Source organism: Phaenicophaeus curvirostris, chromosome 6 (genome assembly GCF_032191515.1).
Source record: "Phaenicophaeus curvirostris isolate KB17595 chromosome 6, BPBGC_Pcur_1.0, whole genome shotgun sequence".
NCBI lineage: Eukaryota > Metazoa > Chordata > Aves > Cuculiformes > Cuculidae > Phaenicophaeus > Phaenicophaeus curvirostris.
This window is the reverse complement of record NC_091397.1, coordinates 11,168,580-11,188,637: the sequence shown is the minus strand read 5'-3', so window position 1 is coordinate 11,188,637 and position 20,058 is coordinate 11,168,580. Positions and strand designations below refer to the sequence as shown.

The following is a 20,058-nucleotide window of genomic DNA, read 5'->3' as shown; positions in this document are numbered from 1 at the left end:
ATTGCTAACCAGTCGCTTAAGTTATTGATCCAGGTGTTACATCCCTGCTGGAACTTTCTGCCAGTGGAAATATATGGGTAACTGCTTGCTGATGCATGTTTGGCTAGAACCTCTGTGTCCATTCAGAAGCCTTGGATGACTGGGTAAAAGCCCCAGGAAGTGTGATCTGCCCATTTCCATTGGCCTTTTCCAAAAATACCAGGATTTAAGAGCTGGTGGCCAGGCATTGAGTATCCTCATCCCCAGAGGAGAGGTTTGGCCATAGCATTTGATTTTCCAAATGTGATTTCAAAGGATGAAATTCTGAGTCTTCATTTTTTTGGTAATCCATCTGAAAAGTTCAGGGTACAAAATCCCATCTCCAGTGGCTTAAATTTCAGGTTGCTTGTCACAGAAGGTGGATAAAGGTTAGAGGACCCACAATTTTCCAGAGCAGAGAGTGCAACCCAAAACTTGTGGGAAGTCTGGGAGAGGACACGTTAGGGGTAGTAGAAGGAAGAGGATGACAGAACAGCAAGTAGTTCCTGATTCAGTTTTACAAATTGTTTTATAAAAAAAGAAAGGGTTTTAATGTTGTATGCTGCTGATGATGAGGATTTTTAAAAGGTCGACATCTTTCAAGTATACATTTTAAAAATCGTTTTGGCAAGTGGTGGTTGTAGCGCTGAAAAGCTGGTGGGGAATCTCAACAAGAAAAATGTAGTCAGATAACAAGAATAATTTCATGCACAATAGGAACATAATCGCTTATTCACTATCAGGTTGATGCTAATAAGGTAAGAACTGGAAAAAATCTTCATAAATTATCTTGCGGGGGGGTTGTGTGTTTTTTCAACAGAAAAAATAGCTTTGTGTAGTAGTAGTATATCAGATGGGGAGGGGGAGACATGCATGGAGATGAACAATAAATTCTCACCAGTTGTGGAGGGGTTTAAAGAAGAGGATGAAGCTGGTGGAAGCAGCACAACAGGGAAGGGCTCCCAGGTATGAGTGTCAGCATGTGGGACCAAAAGGCATGGTCACGATGGGGAATATGGCCGTGGCTTGTGTTCAAGGAGCAGAGGAAGACAAGAACTTGAGCCAACAGCCGCCCTAAGGAGATCAGAGGTCGAGGACATACAAAGGAATTAAAATTACCGTTGCTGGCACATGTGCTCATTAATATTTCTAGGATGTGTCTCACAAACATTTAGTTTCGGAAACTTTCCTGAAATCCACTATGAGGACAGGCTGATAGAACTGGAGTTGTTCATCCTGGAGAAGAGGAGTCTTCAAGGAGTCCTTATAGCAGCCTTGCAGTGCCCAAAGGGGATCTACAGTAAAGCTGGGGAAGAAATTTCACAAGGGCTTGTAGTGACAGGACAAGGGAGAATGGCTTTAAATCGGAAGGGGGGAGATTTAGATTACATATTAGGAAGAAATTCCACATGATGAGTGGTGAGGCCCTGGCACAGGTTGCCCAGGGAAGTTGTGGCTGCCCCATCCTGGTCTGGTGGGAGGTGTCCCTGCCCATGGCAGGGGGGTGGAACTAGATGATATTTAAGGTCACTTCCAACACAAACCATTCAATGATCCTATGATTGATTGATTGTTTTTCTTGCCTGCTTCTCTGGCCACTGTACACAGCTTCACGCCAGCGTAAGGACATGCACTCGTGTGTGTTCACAGGGTCTCGCAGCCGTGCGCGCACCCTGCCTGGCCATGCAGCAGCTGCAGCGGCTCAGCACGTGTTGTCTGCCTGCAAGGGCAGCGCTGCAGGTTCGCAGCCCCAGGATCCGTGTGCGCTGCCGGGGGGCACTGGGCATCCGCAGCTGTGGAAACTCAAAGGCAATTCTGCCTGTCCAGAGTGTAGGGCCTGCAAAAACTGAATGGGGGACATTTAAGGTCTCCCCTTCCCTCCTCTTACAGCTCTTTGGTGAGTAAAGAGAAAGAAAAAAGCAAATGGAGTGTGGTCTCAGCTATAATTATTTTTTTTGTTCAAAGGATGGAAGTATTCTTTCATCTCAGGGCAAAGCCTTTTAACAGAACGAAAGGCTTTTAACTGCTGTTTAAAGCCATAATAAAATGACTATTAGAGATCACTCAATTTTTGCTATTTTCTAACAAAAACCAGATTTTCTTAAGTGAAAACTTTTGTTAAAATGCTTCCATTTCCAGTGGGTTGTAGTCTCCCTGTGAAGCAATGTGGTTGCATTTTTGCTGTGCATGCATGTGGATACATGCACTTTCATTGCACTCTGCTTACAAGTAACAGCACGATTTGCTTCCCCAGCACAATAACACCAGCACATCTGCAAGACAGGGACGAAATCAGGATACGATGTGTCAGTCCAAGTGAGACTTGACAAAGTGTTGGAGAAATCAACCAGAAATGCAGGTTACAATTGGTCTCATTGGCAGTTTGGCTTAATTTTAGGTAAAATATATTTGTTCTCTTTATCCAGTTTTTATTTGGAAGTGCTATGGGAAGAATAATTATGAGAGGATATGTTGAGATCACTGACTCAGTGCAGGCCTGCAGTTCAAGTCATACTCTTTAAAAAAGAAAAAAAGGAAGGAAAAGGAAGGAAAAGGAAGGAAAAGGAAGGAAAAGGAAGGAAGGGGAGGGGAGGGGGAGGGGAGGGGAGGAGGTGTCCCTGAGCCCACATTTTACTTTAGTTTTGAATATGGATCAACTCTGTCTCAAGGGAAGAGCATTTTCATCAGGCTCCTTAAGAAAAAGAGTTATATGGCTTCTTCTCAGTGCGTGTATGGTTCCATTAAGAAGTATAAAAGCATTTCACAGGGCTCCTCTGAAGTTCAGTACGCTCAGCCCCTGCCTGGCTGACGTGGAGTCAATGCCCTGCACCCCAGCTCATGGGGCGAGGCCCGGCTGGAGGAGCTCCCTGATCTTGGTGCTTGTGGCACGAGAGGAGTCACATGTGAGCTTTGAGGTTGGACAGGTGTGATCAAGCAGTGAACATCAGTTCAGTAAATGCTAAGAAATCTGGCTGAAATTCCCCTCAGGGGGGTGTTAATTCCAACTAAATCCTTTGGAGAACTTCCCTTGCTCTTTGTGTCTTTGTACAGCCGCAATCCTGCTCTGAACACGGGATCAAGCCAAGCAAACCATGGATTAAAAGATCGATAAGAAAAAGAAAGAAACTGGAAGATAAAAGAAAGACAAAATAGATTGTGCTCCCATTTCCCAAATCCAATGGTTACTCCTTGGATCCAGTTCTGCATTTCTTTTGTACCATCAGCCCCATGGAAAAAATGCTCAGGTGTCTTTCGCTGTGCAGATGAGCACAGCAGCCTGTGACAGCAGAGGTCTCAGCAACTGCTGTGGTGCCCTAAAGTGACTTCATTCAAAATATCGACAGTGCCACCAACGTGCAAGAGGGCAGATTTCTCCTACACACCAAACTGCCACCCTGTTTTCCTACTCTGGATGGGCAACTCAAAGTGGTCCTCTGCTTCCTCCCCTACCTTCTCCAAGTGCTGACACACTGTTTGCATTTCAGCCACAGCTGCTGCCAAAGCTCCTCCAAGCTCTAGGAGCTCACAAGCCTTGGGTGAACAAGCCGGAGGATTTCAAACCACCATAAACATCTCACAGTATCTGCTCCAAGGCACCTATAGAAAAGAGTTTCTAAATTCTTCTAAGCAACAGTTGTTGTGGGACAGGGGGCACTGCTTTTCTGCACCAAATGGTGATTGCAGTAGGTGAGAGAGATGGAAACACTCCCTCTGCCCAGAGTGGTCCCGACCAGAGATAAAGGTTAGGTGAAGAATCAGCAAATTCTAAACAAGCTGTTGTCAGAAAAGCCTATAAATAGGTAGTATCTCTGCATCTCGTTCTGTTTGGCGGGTGTGCCCTCTCCCAGGAGCCCTGTGCTAAGAAGAAAGGCTGCCTGGTGGTCCTGCTTCTGAGCCCCCAGAACTTGACGTCACTCCACGGAGTGAAACATAAGCTCCAGGGCTTAGGGCCTTTATTTTTTTTGCAGGCGCAGTGTTTCATCCATCCAAATATCACCTCACGCTGCGGTGGCCGTGCTGCTGGTGGGAAGGGGTGAGTGATCCTGGCCTCCCAGAGCCAACTCCCAACAGCTCGATGAGCACGCGGTGCCCTGCTCCCAGCTGCAGGGGCCACTGGCATTAGGGGACCCAGAGTTAAAATGCTGCTGGCTCCAGCGCCCATAGAAAAGCTTAACAAGCAATTGCATTACTGAGCTGCAAAGCTTCCCCTTCCTCAGGGGAAAAATCAAAGGATTTCTGGCAGTCACCGTCTTTACGGATTTACGAAAAGACGGGGACAGGCTCTGTCAAGTGTTGTGCCAGCCAAAGAAATTCTCTGTCCTGTGCATAAGCCATTCATGGCAAAGTTTCTGGCCATGGTTTTTCCTCAGGAAGGAGCTGATATTGCTCCTCGGCAGGGGCTGAGCTGCAACGCAGGCAGCAGAGGAGTCTCCTGCCTGCGCTGCGCTGCAGATGCTGAGGGGGTTTGGATGCCTCATTTCACTCCCTCTGGAGAACACGCCAGGCTCACACAGCTCTCGCGTGGAAACAGCTCTTGTTTCTCCTAAGGCAGTTAATGGGGTGTGCTGATCAGTCAAGGCATGACAGGCGAATCCCTCTTTCCTGATGACCAGGGGCTTCGAGACCTGCTTTGTGCAAGGCACCAATTCCCTTTTTATTTTGTAAAGAAGCGATTTTTCACCTCGCAGGTCCTGTGCATCGCTGTGGCTAAGCAGGGTGGGTTCACGGCTCTGCAGCAGCCGGGCACAGAGCCGGCTCCCACACGCTCTTCCCACAGGAGCACAAGGGGCAGCAAGCAGTGTCCAGAGCCACCTGCAGTGGCTGCTGCAAAGCATCCTTCTCCCACTGGCAAACCAGTTAAAAATAACATAGTAATCTGGCTTTATTAATAACCATTGTTTTCTGCCGCAGCAGTCCTTTCCCAAATGCTAGTAGAGGATTTCGTGTAACAAGCTTCAGTGCCTACTCTACGCAGAACTCCAGTTTATTTTTAGGTACCTCTCTGGGGCAAATCCTATTTCCATTGAAGCTTTATGTCAGCTTAGTTTTCACTTCCCGAGAGTTAACGAAAACTGGCTGGTGGCTTTGTAAACAAACATATCACTGTGCCTTTTAGCATGGCCCATTCTCACACTCTCAGCCTTTCTTCATTATCTTCAATTATTAGTCCTCTTCTATGTAAAAATTATCTGCGAAGCAAACACCGTGCTTAATTCCAGCCCCTCCACCCCTGTTTGCCAGGCCTGAAGGCAACTTTCTGCACTTCACTACCAGCTCCAGGGCCAAGGGGCTGGAGAGGTCCCAGGGCAGGCATGGCCGTGGGGAGCAGGAAGGGCAATTTAGGGTTGATTTTTCTCTGGGTTCTCTTTCCAACTTTACAACGTTGAACTTTATCCACCCAGCATTTCTTTTTTAAGGAGCATTATTCATAGACTAACATACTTTTGAACCACCTGATGCCTGAAGAGTAGTTTTATTAAGATAAAATGATGGTTTTTTTCCAGGATTTTGAAAGGTCTAAGATAGTTGGATTTTTTTTTCCTTTTACATTAGCTATGATCATCTCCCTCTTAAGCCCTGACACACTATATTATTCTCACAAATGGCTAGACCTGTCCACTTGCAATTGAATTTCACAGGATTGTTCCAGTTCAAAAAGACCTTTAAGATTGTAGAATCATAGAACCGTAGAATCATAGGGTTGTTAGGGACCTTAGTTAGGGTTGAAAGGGACCTTAAAGATCATCTAGTTCCAACCCCTCTGCCATGGGCAGGGACATCGCACTAGATCAGGCTGCCAAGATCATCAAGTCCAATAGTAAATCTAACATTGCCAAGTCAAGGACCATTCTGATTTTGATATTTGCACCCTCCCTCCCTGCTCTGATTTATGAAAGCGTTTGGGAAGCACATGCACAGATCACATACGTGCTCTCACAATCAGGCTAAAATAGGCCGGGTAGCTACTAACGACCAGTAACAAATCCCAAACATATTTCACATACTTGGTCATTGAAAATCTGGAAAGGGAACCAAGCCCTGAGCTGGGCAGCTCACGCCACCTAAAGGAAGCAAGAGGCAGAAACCACTGCTCCTCCTTAGTAAACAAAGTAGTGGCCAGAGTTAAACGTAACGATGATGATGGTAAAGTAATAATGATTATGATGGTGATGATAACAACAATAATAATAATGATAAAAATGAGGGAAAAGCCAACAAAAAAAAAATCCAAATAATGCCTATGAGACTGATGCTCTAGGAGCACTAAGGCATAGCCGTTCCTGCAGTTGTGAAGCTGCAGCAGCTCAGAGACACCCTTGCTCATCCTAAAAATTTTGGTGGAAGGAAATTTGCAGATTTGGGGCAGTTCCAGGACAAATCCCCCCCTGCTGCTTTGCAGGGGTGGCGGTGGCAGCGTGATGGGCTGTGGGTCCTGCCTGAACAGGACACCTGAACCAGGCTGTGGGTCCTGCCTGAACAGGACACCTGAACCAGGACATGTGCATAAGGAGGGGAGTGTTTCCACTGGGGATTTCTGCCCGTGGGGTGCTGGGCAGTGGGGCTGCGCTAGAAGGCTGATCGCAGCCACCAAAAAGGGCGAAGGACTGGGAAAGGAGCTTGAGGAGCACATTGCTTCCTGCATCGTCTAGCTCAGCATCAAGGATATACTGGCTATTTGTATTTAATCAAGTTTCATCAAGTCAAATGAATAAAATTTCCACTCCTAGGTAGAATGCTATGACTCATAAGACCAGAAAACTTTGTATAGTAAAATAATAAAGGAGACTTTGGGGGGCATCTTTAACAATTTCAACTAAAATTAAAAAAACACAAACAAAAACTCCAAAAACATAACAACTTTTTTCTCCTGAAACTAGCAGGTCTTGCCAGGTCTTATTTCTGAGAAACTACTTCCGTTGGTGCCCCTCCTTCAGCCCTGACAGGGCTCCAGGCCAACCCTCCCTGCCTGCAGCTCATCCCCAATAGCTCTTTCTTCTAGGAGCGGCTGTGGGAGATGCTCCAAGGGCAGCATCACCAGCACGGACCTTCAACTCCTCCAGGCACCTCACTGGCAGCAAGTCTTGACCCCCAAAATAAGTGAGCCTGCTTCTTAGGGCTGCATTTGTAAGAGCTGGAGCTGGATTCAGAGTCCTCTCATCAAGTCCAACCATTCCTATTCCTATCAAACACTAAACCATCCCCCTTAGCACCTCGTCCACCCATCCCTTAAACACCTCCAGGGAAGGTGAACCAACCACCTCCCTGGGCAGCCTGTTCCAGTGCCCAGTGACCCTTTCTGTGAAAGATTTTTTCCTAATGTTCAGCCTAAACCTCCCCTGGTGGAGCTTGAGGCCATTCCCTCTTGTCCTGTCCCCTGTCACTTGGGAGAAGAGGCCAGCACCCTCCTCTCCATGACTTCCTTTCAGGTAGTTATAGAGAGCAATGGGGTCTCCCCTCAGCCTCCTCTTCTCCAGGCTAAACACCCCCAGCTCTCTCAGCCATTCCTCATAAGGCCTGTTCTTCAGCTCCTTCACCAGCTTCATTGCTCTTCTCTGGACTCGCTCCAGAGCCTCAACATCCTTCATGTGGTGAGGGGCCCAGAACTGAACACAGGATTCAAGGAGCGGTCTCAGCAGTGCCGAGTACAGAGGGAGTCCCTCCAGAGAGAATTGTTTTATTCTGCAGGGCCTGGGTGTAGGCTCAGGGTTTAGGGAGCAGGCAGAGCAGAGCCACAGTGAGAGGTAACACAGGGAGAAGGTCTGCAAGTCCCATCCTGGCTGCCTCCAGGGCAGGACCTGGCAGTAAAATGAGGACATGACGGATGCAGCCCTTGGAGACTCATGGCCCGGAACAGGCCAGAGATTCTCTTCTGGTACCAGGAGGTGTCTTTAAGTGCTCAAGCCCTTGCATGGACCTGGCATCTCACCTTGAGTCAGGAGCAAGGTCCTCATGAGTTCAGGCACAGCTTCTCTCACCCACAGCCCTGGTCAATTCCAGGTGAAAACAAGAAAAATCACAGTCTCATGCACGTCCATCCAAGAACCTGAGGACGACCGCACAAAATCAACACAGACACTTTCAGTGAGGGCTTTTGTTTTTTTTTTAAATACATTTATTAACCAATGTTAACACATTAAATGACTCTATATATTGCTAGTCAGAGCAGCTTACAAAATGCCAGAATGCATCATAAACTGGACAGCCACAATGAATAATTACAATGTGCATAGTGGCTAAGCTCAACACTTTAATATAGCTTTATGATTTGCAGAAAAATTAATTTTAAATCATGGTTCCTAAAACAATCAATTGTAATTTTACCTAAAACTTATACAAAACCAGGCCACAATCTTTTTTTTTGTTGTTTTGTTTTTTTTTTTCTTTAAAACACACAGTTTTCACACTGTAGTAACTTGGAAATGTGCAACCGTGTCAACAGAGACAAAAAAGCCAAAGTAACACGAATCTTACTTTCATGCAGCTATCAGTTAAATATTACATATTCTGGAATGATTTTACACCAAAAATATTTCCACAATAACTTGCTTTCATAGGGGTGGATCGAAGTTTTGGAACTTGTAAAGTAATCAAACAAGATTGATTTTTAGTTGTGAAGTGTTTGACAGTCACAACACAGAGGCGACAAAAGTTAATTACACATTTATCAGGCAATAACGTAGCTGTGGTAATAAAGTTACCATCTACTTACTATTTTTTCCAATCGACTTACCACTTAATTTCTGCAACATATTGGGCATTATTTGGCAGTATCTAGTCAATTAGCTTACATCACCACTGTAAGTAAAAAAGATCAGGAATTCAGTGGTAGTTCACAGAAGTCTTAGTTATATTTTCATCTTTACATGACCCTGACAAATCCTAGAGAAAACTTTTTTAAAGGCTTTCCTCCTGATTCTTCAGCATCCATCGTTCCATCATGTAATTGCTTTCAATAAATATCAAAGATCTAAATAAATATTTACAAATTATTCCTCTAACTTCTCAAAAAATAGCTGGATGATTAATGGGCGTATGACTCAGTCTAAGACCAATCTTTAAAAGAAATTAAAATGCGAAGACACTTTAAAAGAAAAGCTATTTAAGTAAGCTTTACATCTATTTAAAAAATTGTCTCTGAACATGGATGCAATTCATATATCTATATATAAAACAAACAAAAGGAAAATAATTTTTCAACTATCGATCCATTCCTATTGGTAATGCTTCTTAATCCAGACATTCCGCAAAATACAGACTTTTTACAAATCACGGCATCTTTAATACAAGAAAATTAACATGCATTATTCTTCATTCTGAGTACAGTGATGGAGCTCATTATTAGGCAATGACCCATTACTACAAACATAACGGCTTCTGTGAAACTTAAGTGCTTTCTCTCCTTTTATTATCAAGTTACAATGGACCAGGTGACACCAGATTGTAGGCGATCAAAGGACGTTTGGGGAGGCTGAAGGGGGGGTGCACTAAAGAAATTTGTATGCCTCATAATTCCATGTATGAATAAAGGTAGTTGGATTTTTTTTGTTGTTTTTGGCTTTTCTTATTCTTCTTACAAGCACTCATGTTAGGACAAAAATGAAATGTGCAAACTTCAAAATTTAAATATTCATTTTTCTCTAAGATCCAGCTCAGTAAAAGATTACCCCAGTTCCCTGTGATTTTAAACTACAAGATCAAAGCTAATATTTTGTTATAAAAGTTATATATTGAAAAGAAATAATGAAAATAAAACACAGTTGGGAAATATTTAAGAAAAAATACGCAGGACTAGCACCTGCTGTGTCAACCCTGTTCCCTAAATTCAATCATGTACCCACTGGTATAACCAATAGATAATGCCTTTAAACAGTAAAATTAAGCTGAACAAAACCAGCTCAACAAGGTTAAGAAATAAATGTTACATCAAGGTAGTATGCTTCGTTTTTCTGAAACAGTTCTATACTTCTTACATTCAGATCTAGTTTTTAAATGTTCCTTTTGTTAAACTTGTATGATTTTTCTAGTTTTAGATCTGCTGTTTTTAAAGATTAAAACCTCTGTAAAACCTAAAAACGTTTTAAAATTTGCCGAAAATGCAACAAATCCTCTAGTTTAAAATTATTTAAAGTAACCTGCTCCCACAGATGTTAAATTCCTTCCGCTGACAAAATTTTGGAGGAGCATTAAACAGAAGACTGAAATTACTGTGCAAAATTTCTTTTACGAAAAGTGTTTAAAGGCTGGTGCAAAATGGGAAGCAAATTCTAAACAATTTTGGCTTCTTGGAAACAAAAACCGCTGTGTCTGAGAATAGCAATCATCGGGGTGGTTTTCTAGGGGAAGAATAACTCTTTCATCTTTTTCTGCGGCAGGTACGTTTGTGTTCAGCATGCCAGTGCTCCTGCTGACACTTGATGGAGCAGTAGGAAGTGTTCCAGCAGCAGTGGTACATGGCCTCCTCTTCACAGTTGTAGCACTGGAGAGAACAAATGAGAAGAGATTACCACCCTCGCAGGGTCCCTCTGTATCAACACACAAGTGTTCTCACCGGCTCGTGGATTCACCAGCACATGCAGAGCAATACTCCTCTTTTATTTATGCTTGGGGCCTCCAGAGGCAGGAGGGCATTTTTCACACATGCTGAGTAAAGCAGCAGTCTTTAGCAAACCTGCACAATGCTTTCACGTCTTCCGGAGTCTGGATGAAAAAAATCATCTCCCGTTTAAGAAAACTCCTCTCTTCAGGCAGTGGATGGACATTTTTCAGCCACACATTGCAGGAGCCATATTATACGCTACACTTGGATAACAGCATCTGATCCATGTCTTAAAATCTACGATAAATTGATAGGCACTTCTGGTGTGAACAGGTTCTGTGCAAGGTCGAAAATCTGCTTTTCTGAGGTCTGTTCACAAGCCTAACTTGTCCAGAGGTTGTAGGGGAAGATGTTTTTCAGGCAGAAAAATCTCAAAAGTCACACCAGCACCACTACTAGAGAAGAGAATAATTCATTACTGAATGGTTTGTCATAGCCCATTTAGGGCAGGTCTGCAAGGAGGCTACTGTTGTTGGGCACTGTTGGCTACCAGAGAGCACTGCAATCTGGTGAAACCTAACCCTTGTACTACACCAGTGCTACTGACAAGAGCAAGAAAGTGCCTTTTGCTTCAAGTCTTCCAGAAGCCAGAGAAGACCTGGCATACACGGGATGGGCTCTTGCCCCTTGTCATGCCTGCTAGGACAGTACAAAACTTCTGAAAGAAGAGAGGCTGCACAGCCCATGGTTTCAGCAGAAATGCTTGCTTCTAGGGAATGCTGCAGCAAAGAGGATTTCTACTCTAGAACACACAGAAAATTTCCAGTTTCTTGATAGCTGGAAGAGCTACCTGGAAAACAACCCTGTGGCCTTTGAGAAATTGGAAAAGGAAAACAACACACTGGTTAACACCAGTGGTGGTCATCAAGGAGGTACGGGACCCAGACAGACAATGTGCTCTGTCTCCAGGTGGCTTTATACCCCTTAAGGGAGTGCTGCAGAAGCATTAACTATCATTCTGACAAAATCCTATAATGTAGGGTGGCACTGCAGCTACACGAAGCAATTACACTCAGCACCCTTGAAAGCCAGACTCTAGAGGTCACAGATTTGTCTCTCTGAATTTGGCCTGCTCAAAATCAGAGAGCATCTTTACGAATCCAGTCTGAAATGCCTATTGCACAATGGGGAACAGAGTTACCACACAGTGTGTCCAGGCTGTTTTCAAACCACAGAATAATACAAAATTTACTTTTCATGTCCTGTCTAGCTACAGCATTGTTAATAAAACAGAGAATTACAAGGAAAACAAAGCCAACCGCCTTAAAACAAAGCAAAATCACAACAACTCTACTCAAACTAAAAGACAGATCCAAGAAAGTAAATATTTAGATCAGCTAAACTGACAACTACTTCTTTACTATGTACCTACAATCAGCAATAGGGAGACCGCCTTAGCTGCATGTGAAGGGAACCTGTCCATTTTCCTTCTGCAGCTTAGGTCCAGGGATGTCTATTTGTAGAAATTCTACAAACAAGTGTCCCCTCGAGAGCTGTTTTCCTGTTTTTTAATGTTGCTGGCTGCCCATAAGCCTGTGGGAACCATTAGGATCATCTGCTGGAAAGGTGCAGGGAACAGCTGTCTCTTCATTATGTACAGCATGGGCCTCAGCCCAGAAACCAGCTTCACATCTGCTTGCTGAGAGAGATCAAAAAAAAGCTAAGACAGGAGAGGACAACTGATCTATGGGTCCCACACTTCACTTTACATATGCTGACCAGAAATGTGGGATGTAAATCTCCATTTACAAAAGGAAAATAGTGTCCTTCAAGCTGGTACAGGACACGTGGCAGAAAAGGCAACATGCCAGCTGGCCTCAGGCCTCCTCTCTTCTTTGTATTTTCCTCTTTTTAAACATTACCAATCATTTGGGTTTTTGTTTCAGACAGTGCATGTCATAAGAATGCTCATGCACTTAAAACCAACCTGTTGCAGGTTAGAATAACTATACATGTAAATATGACTGAAAGAGAGAGAAGTTAAAAATAAACCATGCACCAATTCAAATCAGGCTTACAAGCAAATAAAGAACCTAGGAGGAGAAACTAAAAAAGAAACATCAAGATGACCTTTAGCCTGTATTTTGGAGGCCATCAAACCACATAATCTCATTATGATTATCCCTGCCTTTACATTTCTTCCTTTCTTTTGCTATTTACTTGAGGTATCTGTATCAAATCCAAATTTTCTGGAGGCATAAACATGAGACCGGTTTAAGCCAAAGGGATTGTGACCAGCTAGAGTAGCAGAAAGCACTGTTCTTTAACTATGTGTTAGGCTCCTTAGGGGTGGGAGCACATCTTCTCGTGTGCCTGTATTCCACCAGCAAAATGACCTGTTCATCCTGACTGGAATTTTTTTTTTTAGGTATGAGAAACAGACAAATATAGCATGAATAATAGCAGCTGTATTCCCAAGCCTAGACATCTGCATCACAAAAAAACCCAGAGGTCTCTCCTAATTAAAAAGCGAAGCCACCAAAACTCATTTAGTATGTCTGTTAATTACATGCGATTTTGGTAAAGGGGTATCATTACTATTATAGCAGCATACAAGAGTGGTACTACACACCAGGGACTGTCATCAGTACCACTGAAGGAAAAATCACTGGGGAGTTGTGTAATTGGACCAACTCCAGCCGCCTGAGGCTGTGTGTTGGCAGGCAGATCCATCAGCTTGAATACAAAGGTGTTTATCCCCACCCTCTCTCTCCTACCACATGCAAACCAGCTGCCTGTATGATGCCTTCATTTAAGGTGGTAGGGCCCCCAGATAGTTCTGGGGCTGCAGATGCAGGCACGACTGTCAAATGCTCTTTATACCTTTAATTGTCTTGCTGGGAAAAAAAAAGTCTATATGTACATGATTACGAGACACTGATGTGGTACCAGGACACTCCCTGATCAGGCTAGGATAAAGGATATGGTAGAGGCACTTTGCAACAGATGAAAGTAAGTTTTGGGAGTCTCTTTCATAAATTTTGCCTTAAAAAAAGGAAAAAAGCAGCTATAGCTACAAATCCAGACTTAAGCAATAACTCAGTCATGGTAACTTGACTCTATCAGCTGAATAGTGGCAACAGCTCACATGTCCACTCCTAACTTTTGACAGAAGAGAGCTAATTTGATGTAGTTCCATACAGTACGCAAAGGCAATTTGATTTGCCTCTCAAGTGCCACAGGCAAAAGCATGCATACAGACACCAGCAGCCGGTGACTCATTAAACCGAGTAACTTGATCAAGTCAAAGACTTAAATAACTTCTCTGGTTTGCAGGGACAGGTAGTCAGGGAGGAATTTTCTGACTGACAGAGACGCATGCACTGCAATGTGGTAACACCCACAGTAAAATCCCTACGAGGAACAGAAATTAAGACTTTACAGGAGCTCTGGCATTTAAGTAATTTTTCACTTTACAAAAAAAACAAACTTGTAGTAGTGATAGTCAGCAACCAATTGTCTGGCCTTAGTATTTATTTCACTCTTCTACAGAGCAGAGTATTCTCTGCAGGGACCATCGTTTCCTCTGTAAGAACAAGAACTAATGAGGCTGAACACAACAAACAAACAGCGCTTTACGGTGGAAGACAAACTGGAGCTGGGGCTGGCTGTCCCCTGACAGTGGGATGGTGGCTGTCCATCACTGCTCAGATCAGTGTGCCATCTTGTGGCAAGGAATCCACATGCTTCTCAGCTGCATCTAGCAAAATCAAAGCTCAAAAAGAGGCAAGCAGCAAATCTTGTACCCACCCTGCTGTGTTTTATAGCTAGCTAGTACAATGCAGTGCGATTTCCTGAATGGTGGCTTTCATTTCCTTGTTCTATGAAAATCAGCAAAGAAATAGCAAAGTTTGTGTGATAGGCTCACTGCTCCCCACTGTAAAAGTTTCCACCAGTACTGTTACAGGCTAGCAACACAGTATTATAGTACCTGCAACGTTTGAGTAGATGCCATACAGCCCTGTGGGTGAACATACTTCCAGCTTGGAAAGAAAATATGAGACACAAACCAAAAAAGAACCAGGGAAAAGTCTGCAGCGTGTAATAGAGTGGTAAGTTATATGTCTGTTATCACCTTTCTAAAGGGCATACAAATATGTTTTTTATAGGCAATGCTGCAGATTTCAGCTTAAGGACTGAACAATGGAAGGAAATATATTTCAGAAATTCTTAAGACTTTCTAGAAAGTAATTTAGACTTAAAATATGAAAGAATATATAACAGCTGCAGAAGAAGCTGAAAGAAGAAAAGGCCAAAAGGATATCACCACCAGCATTATTAGCAGGGGAATCCAAACTGACGCAGCCAGCTATTATATCCTCTGGGGCCTTGAGATCAAAGGAGTGTGAACATAATACAAAACACGTCTTATATGGAGTAAAACTGCATTTAGAAAAAATATTTTTATACTAATATCTGACTGGACTCAAGAAGATGGTGCTGTTAACACTACATAATTAAGACAGGAAGTAATCAGAACTTTGAGTTGAAATTTGGAGGTTAGGAAAATTTCAAAGCAGTAATATGAAGGAGAAAACCTTAAAGCTGAAAGACCCATGAAAGAGCAGTTCAGTTAGAAGTAAGAAAAAAACCACATTGAATTGGCCTGCAGTATGCATTATACATTCCCATTTATTCTCTTGTAATAATTTTTTGACACTTACCCACTGCTTCTTCTTGGTCTGGGAAATCAGTTGCTTATGCTGGCCTGCTAGCTTCTTAATTTCTTCTAAAAATTCTTCTTTGCACTTCTCCTTTACCTGCTTACATTTTCTGTCCATTTCTCCTTGTGCGTTGGCCACAGCCTTGTTTACAGCCTGCCTTTTCTCTTCTTCCATCTCTGTACGCAGCTGCCAGAAAGTCAGCAAAGCAAGTCAATGGACAGCTATTGGAACAAACGTATCTTTTTAAAGCCTCCATTCTTTAAACTTCCATTACTGATGTGGGTGGAGGTTGCATGGTTAGAAATTTCTCCTATTTAGAAAACAGAAAGTTCTGTCCTTTAGAGTTAGAACTTCCGTCCCATAAGAAAAGTTCAAAATAAAAATGTTGCTGTGTTTCTATTCTGCTAGGCATCCACAAAAACAGTTAAGTGGTTCCACGTATATTTTGTCAATGATCAGTTTATGAATTTATCTTAGATGAAGATTTTGTCTTTTCCAAATCTACAGCTGCGTATAAATCTACAGCAAGGGCATAACGGAAAACACATAACAGAACATCCATGAGTTCAGTAAGCGGTACCTTTTAGTATTCATTGCCAGAGGGATTCCCTTGCCCTTCCTTAGTTATCTAAAATTTTGGTGTCTTAATCCTGCAGGATTAACACATTAACTCCCTAAATTCATTCTATATTCCTTTCCTCCAAAGGGAAATTCATCTTGCCTTAAGATTGGTACTTAAGAGAGGCAGAAAAATCATCTTCTAAGCTGTCCTGCTCTGTACAGCCAAAGGTAATCAGCTCAGGCTTAGATATCAAATTTTAAACAGGTCATCACTAGCTAAGAAAATTCAAACAAATTTCAGTGAATCTACTCAATGTTCAGGTAAGAAGGTCGACAAAGGAAGAATTATTTATGAAGAGCATTCAGACAATGCAATTGTTTACAACCACACTTGACAATGGAGTCAAATACTTTGGAAACAGATACGAATGAATGAACAATTAGTTTCTTTTTTTTGATCACAAATTGATTTTACTGGACAAATATAAAGAAAAGCAGGAGTTTTCTATTTAGACTATGATCTGTTGATATAGCAATGGCCCAAAAAAGCAATAATGAAGACCATTTTGACGTGGTCTCTTTGGAAAAGGTTTTTGATTCACAGAATCACAGAATCACAGAATCACAGAATAACCAGGTTGGAAGAGACCCACCGGATCACCGAGTCCAACCGTTCCTACCAAACACTAAACCATATCCCTCAGCACCTCGTCCACCCGTGCCTTAAACACCTCCAGGGGAGGTGACTCAACCACCTCCCTGGGCAGCCTGTTCCAGTGCCCAATGACCCTTTCTGTGAAAAATTTTTTCCTAACGTCTAGCCTAAACCTCCCCTGGCGGAGCTTGAGGCCATTCCCTCTTGTCCTGTCCCCTGTCACTTGGGAGAAGAGGCCAGCACCTCATTTTCTTAAGAGTGGATTCATTTTCTTAAGAGTGGATGTTGCAAAAGTAGGTAAGAATGTGAAAGAATCCACACTCCTCCTCTCCTCAAACCAGAGTGTAGGTGGTGTTTGACAAGTATTACCTTTTCCACTGCTTCTCGCACAACTCTTTCAGTTTCTCTTTTATGATCAGCTTTCATCCTGTCCTTGAAATCATTAAAGATTTTGGTGTATTTGTCGTGGCACATGTTCTGACACACTCCATCATTACTGGTCTGGGTGCTCCGATGCAGCATTTTTGGAGAAGAGGCACTTAACTTCTTGGTCTGAGTTGAGACTGAAACTTTTTCAATGGGCTGAGGCATTGTAGGAATTTCCTGGCTTGAACTTACTGCTTCAGTTTCTGGTTCTGGCTCCTACAGAGAAAGAACAAATTAGTAATCCCAGATATCAAAACAGAACAACTTAACTTTCAGCTCTCCCTGGAGATGAAGTGTTATATGACTAATGCCAGCGCAATTAATGTGAAAAGTCTGTTGAAGACCTTCAGTGCTAATGGGACACGGGATGCCTGAGGAAAACCAGCATAAGACTGGGTAGGATCTTTGGTCAGGCTCTTCTGACTTCAGCTAGAAGCACTCCAGAAGTAAGCACATGTATGGCATCAGTATGCCACACTCACCAGCCCTGCTTCCCAAAAAATACCACCGACATCAGAAGCTACGCTGAATCACTGCAGATCCCGTGGGATTACAAAACGGTTGTTATAGACTTTCCCCCTACCATTTTTTTCTGAAGAGACTGAGTGGCCAAGATATCTGAATTGTTTTAGAAAACTCTGGGCTTCCCCTGGCCCAAAAGGCTCCACTGGAGTCTGTAATATTCCTCTAATTTCACAGAACTGCTTCAAAGATTGATTAGTACTTCAAAGATGCTTTGAAGATGAAAGGCTAATGAGCGTCTAAGTCTTGCTTCCAATAATATAGAACTAGACTTGAATGACCACAGAAGCTTTCTGTAATTACAAAATTATCAAGAAAGAAATCATAGTTACTGTACTCTACTGTACTGTACTGAGTTTAGGAGCTTATGTTATTACACTGTAACGGAAATTGTTCCTGCTTTTTACAACAGGTAGAAGTAATTTCCCTGCAAGCTCTTATTGATATTTGAAATGTCTGAAGACACAGATGAACATTATTTCATTTTTTTTTAACTTAGATTATTTAAAGCTCATTATAACAGTGTACAAACAAAGCATACAGTCCTTGTGACATCAGACTTGCGCAGGACCAGACTTTGTGCTTGACTGTGTGATGGGGCACTCCTCACAGCAATCAAAAGGCTAACTCTGTATTCCCTCTCTAATAGGTCACCGTGATTGACTTATGGATCACTGATCAAATATGAGGAGAGCTAAGAAGGCAAATGTTAATGCATAAATATATGAAGCTAATTACAGCATTTGCTTGACAGAAAACACAATAAAATATCGAGGCAACCTAAACTGCAGCCTCTCTATCTGGCACTCAAATACAGTTTGTGCCCCAGGAAGCACAAACTGTGTGTTGCTGTCTCCACTGATGGAAGTGCCTCATGGAGCTAGCCTTGCACTACTCAGCACAACAGGAGGTAGATATCAGGAGTGGCAATGTCTGTAGTTCAGGCACCAGGGCCATCCCACAATACTCTGGGGCTAAAATACCTTAACACTACTTTATAACGGAGCCTTCAGTCTTCTTCTGAGGACGGTGGGTATGTGCAGCGTTTTCTTAGTGTTAAACAAGGGGCTGAAACAGGGCCAGGAAAAAGTACTCAAAAGTTAGGAAATACGACATTTATGGCTGTCTCAGCATCTGCCCCCTTGTGTACAAGCATAATAATACAGTCCGTTGCTTACATGATCACAGGTTTCTGTGTTCCCCACTCCATTCAGCGTGCAATTTGGATAATCAAGGGAGGAAGTTCCATGGATAAGGGTGGATATGACATTTAATAAACCTAATGTTCTTGGTTGTGCAAAATACTTCGTAATTTCTGCTGTTTATAGACTTAGTAACTAGCTTGAATTTGTTATTTAAAAAAAAATATGGTGAGCTGACTGTTGATTTATTCATGATACGTAATATTACCACAGTGATACCACTTGCTTGCATGTAGGAGGTGTGATCATGTTTGTTAGGAAGGAGGACCAGGCTATGGGGCTGGAAATTCCAAGACTAATACCGTAAAATCAGTAGAAGGTGATAGAACCTGAAAGACTGTCTATTAAAATGTCAGACTTTTTGCACTTTGCTACCTGTACAAATATGGTAATTGAGGTTATTTACCTCTTTCTTGAGTTCCACGCTCTGGTTACGTCGCCCTTTCTTTGCTCTTGGTTCCTGAGTAACCTTCAGCTGTGAACATCAAGAAAAGCATATTGAATCATTCCAAAACCCAGTTCATATAAGTAGCATTCATTGTAACATAACTGATGCACCTTTTATTTTCTATTTAGCAAATAAAAAGCTGAATACTGTTCTTAAATGAGAACTGCACGCAATAAACTTTCCACGTTACCACTAATAACTATGACTGCATGAAGGAAAAAAATTAATGAACAAGTTTTAACATTCGATAAATATTTGCTATAACATCCTTAACCATTCTTTTCTTAATTTCACACACAAGTCCAAACATTTGTTTTCTGGAATATTCTGACCATAACTGGGTAGTAGATCTTGTTGGAAGCCAGAAAACAGCAGTAATTGTAAAAAGAATATATATATGTAAAGATAGTAAGATTATCCAGACTTGCTACAGCTGATTATAACTGTGTGCTTAGAGGGGTATGAAACTATGCTTTAGAATAAAAGTCAACCTCCAGCGAAGGAAAAAAGGCTGAGATCTAAGTGGATGGTGTATTATCTTACAGTGGCTTAGAGCAAAATTTTTATTCTTGTCTTTGAAGTATCCAATAGAATACTGCAGATTACTACAGAGCACTGACTTTGATGGCTGTTATGTTCCCGTAACAGTAAAATCAGCCAAACAGGTGTAAGTGTTAACCAAATGAAGGATGAATGGCTGGAGTGGGACAGAAAATATGCAAATAGACACTTTAAACCCTACGACTGACCCTTCTGACGAACTGGGAAAATACTTCTGTTAACTTTTATAAATCTTATTTGTGACTGCTTTCCTGTTTCATCATATATATTGGTGTATGACTGGATACATGACAATAAATAAAGGGGCTACAAAGGGTTAGCTAAGAAAATCAGGCTAAAAAAAAACCCTAAAACTTTTTTTATAAAAAGCGTCTCCTTAAAGCATCATCTAGTTCTATAAGCTT

General features: G+C 42.4%; 1 protein-coding gene across 3 annotated transcripts in view; it reads right to left on the bottom strand.

Moving 5' to 3' along the window:
* Window positions 1-8,101: 8,101 nt before the first annotated feature.
* The window catches only part of ZMYND11 (zinc finger MYND-type containing 11), a 108,238-nt gene continuing 96,281 nt past the window's right edge, over window positions 8,102-20,058 (bottom strand). For all 3 annotated transcript variants that reach the window (XM_069859326.1, XM_069859327.1, XM_069859328.1), the window contains 4 exons: window positions 19,052-19,120; window positions 16,865-17,137; window positions 15,280-15,465; window positions 8,102-10,495 (listed from right to left, as the gene is read on the bottom strand). In XM_069859326.1, the coding sequence (XP_069715427.1) occupies window positions 10,373-10,495; window positions 15,280-15,465; window positions 16,865-17,137; window positions 19,052-19,120 (651 nt within the window). In that variant the 3' untranslated portion in view covers window positions 8,102-10,372. The remainder of the gene's footprint in view (window positions 10,496-15,279; window positions 15,466-16,864; window positions 17,138-19,051; window positions 19,121-20,058) is intronic.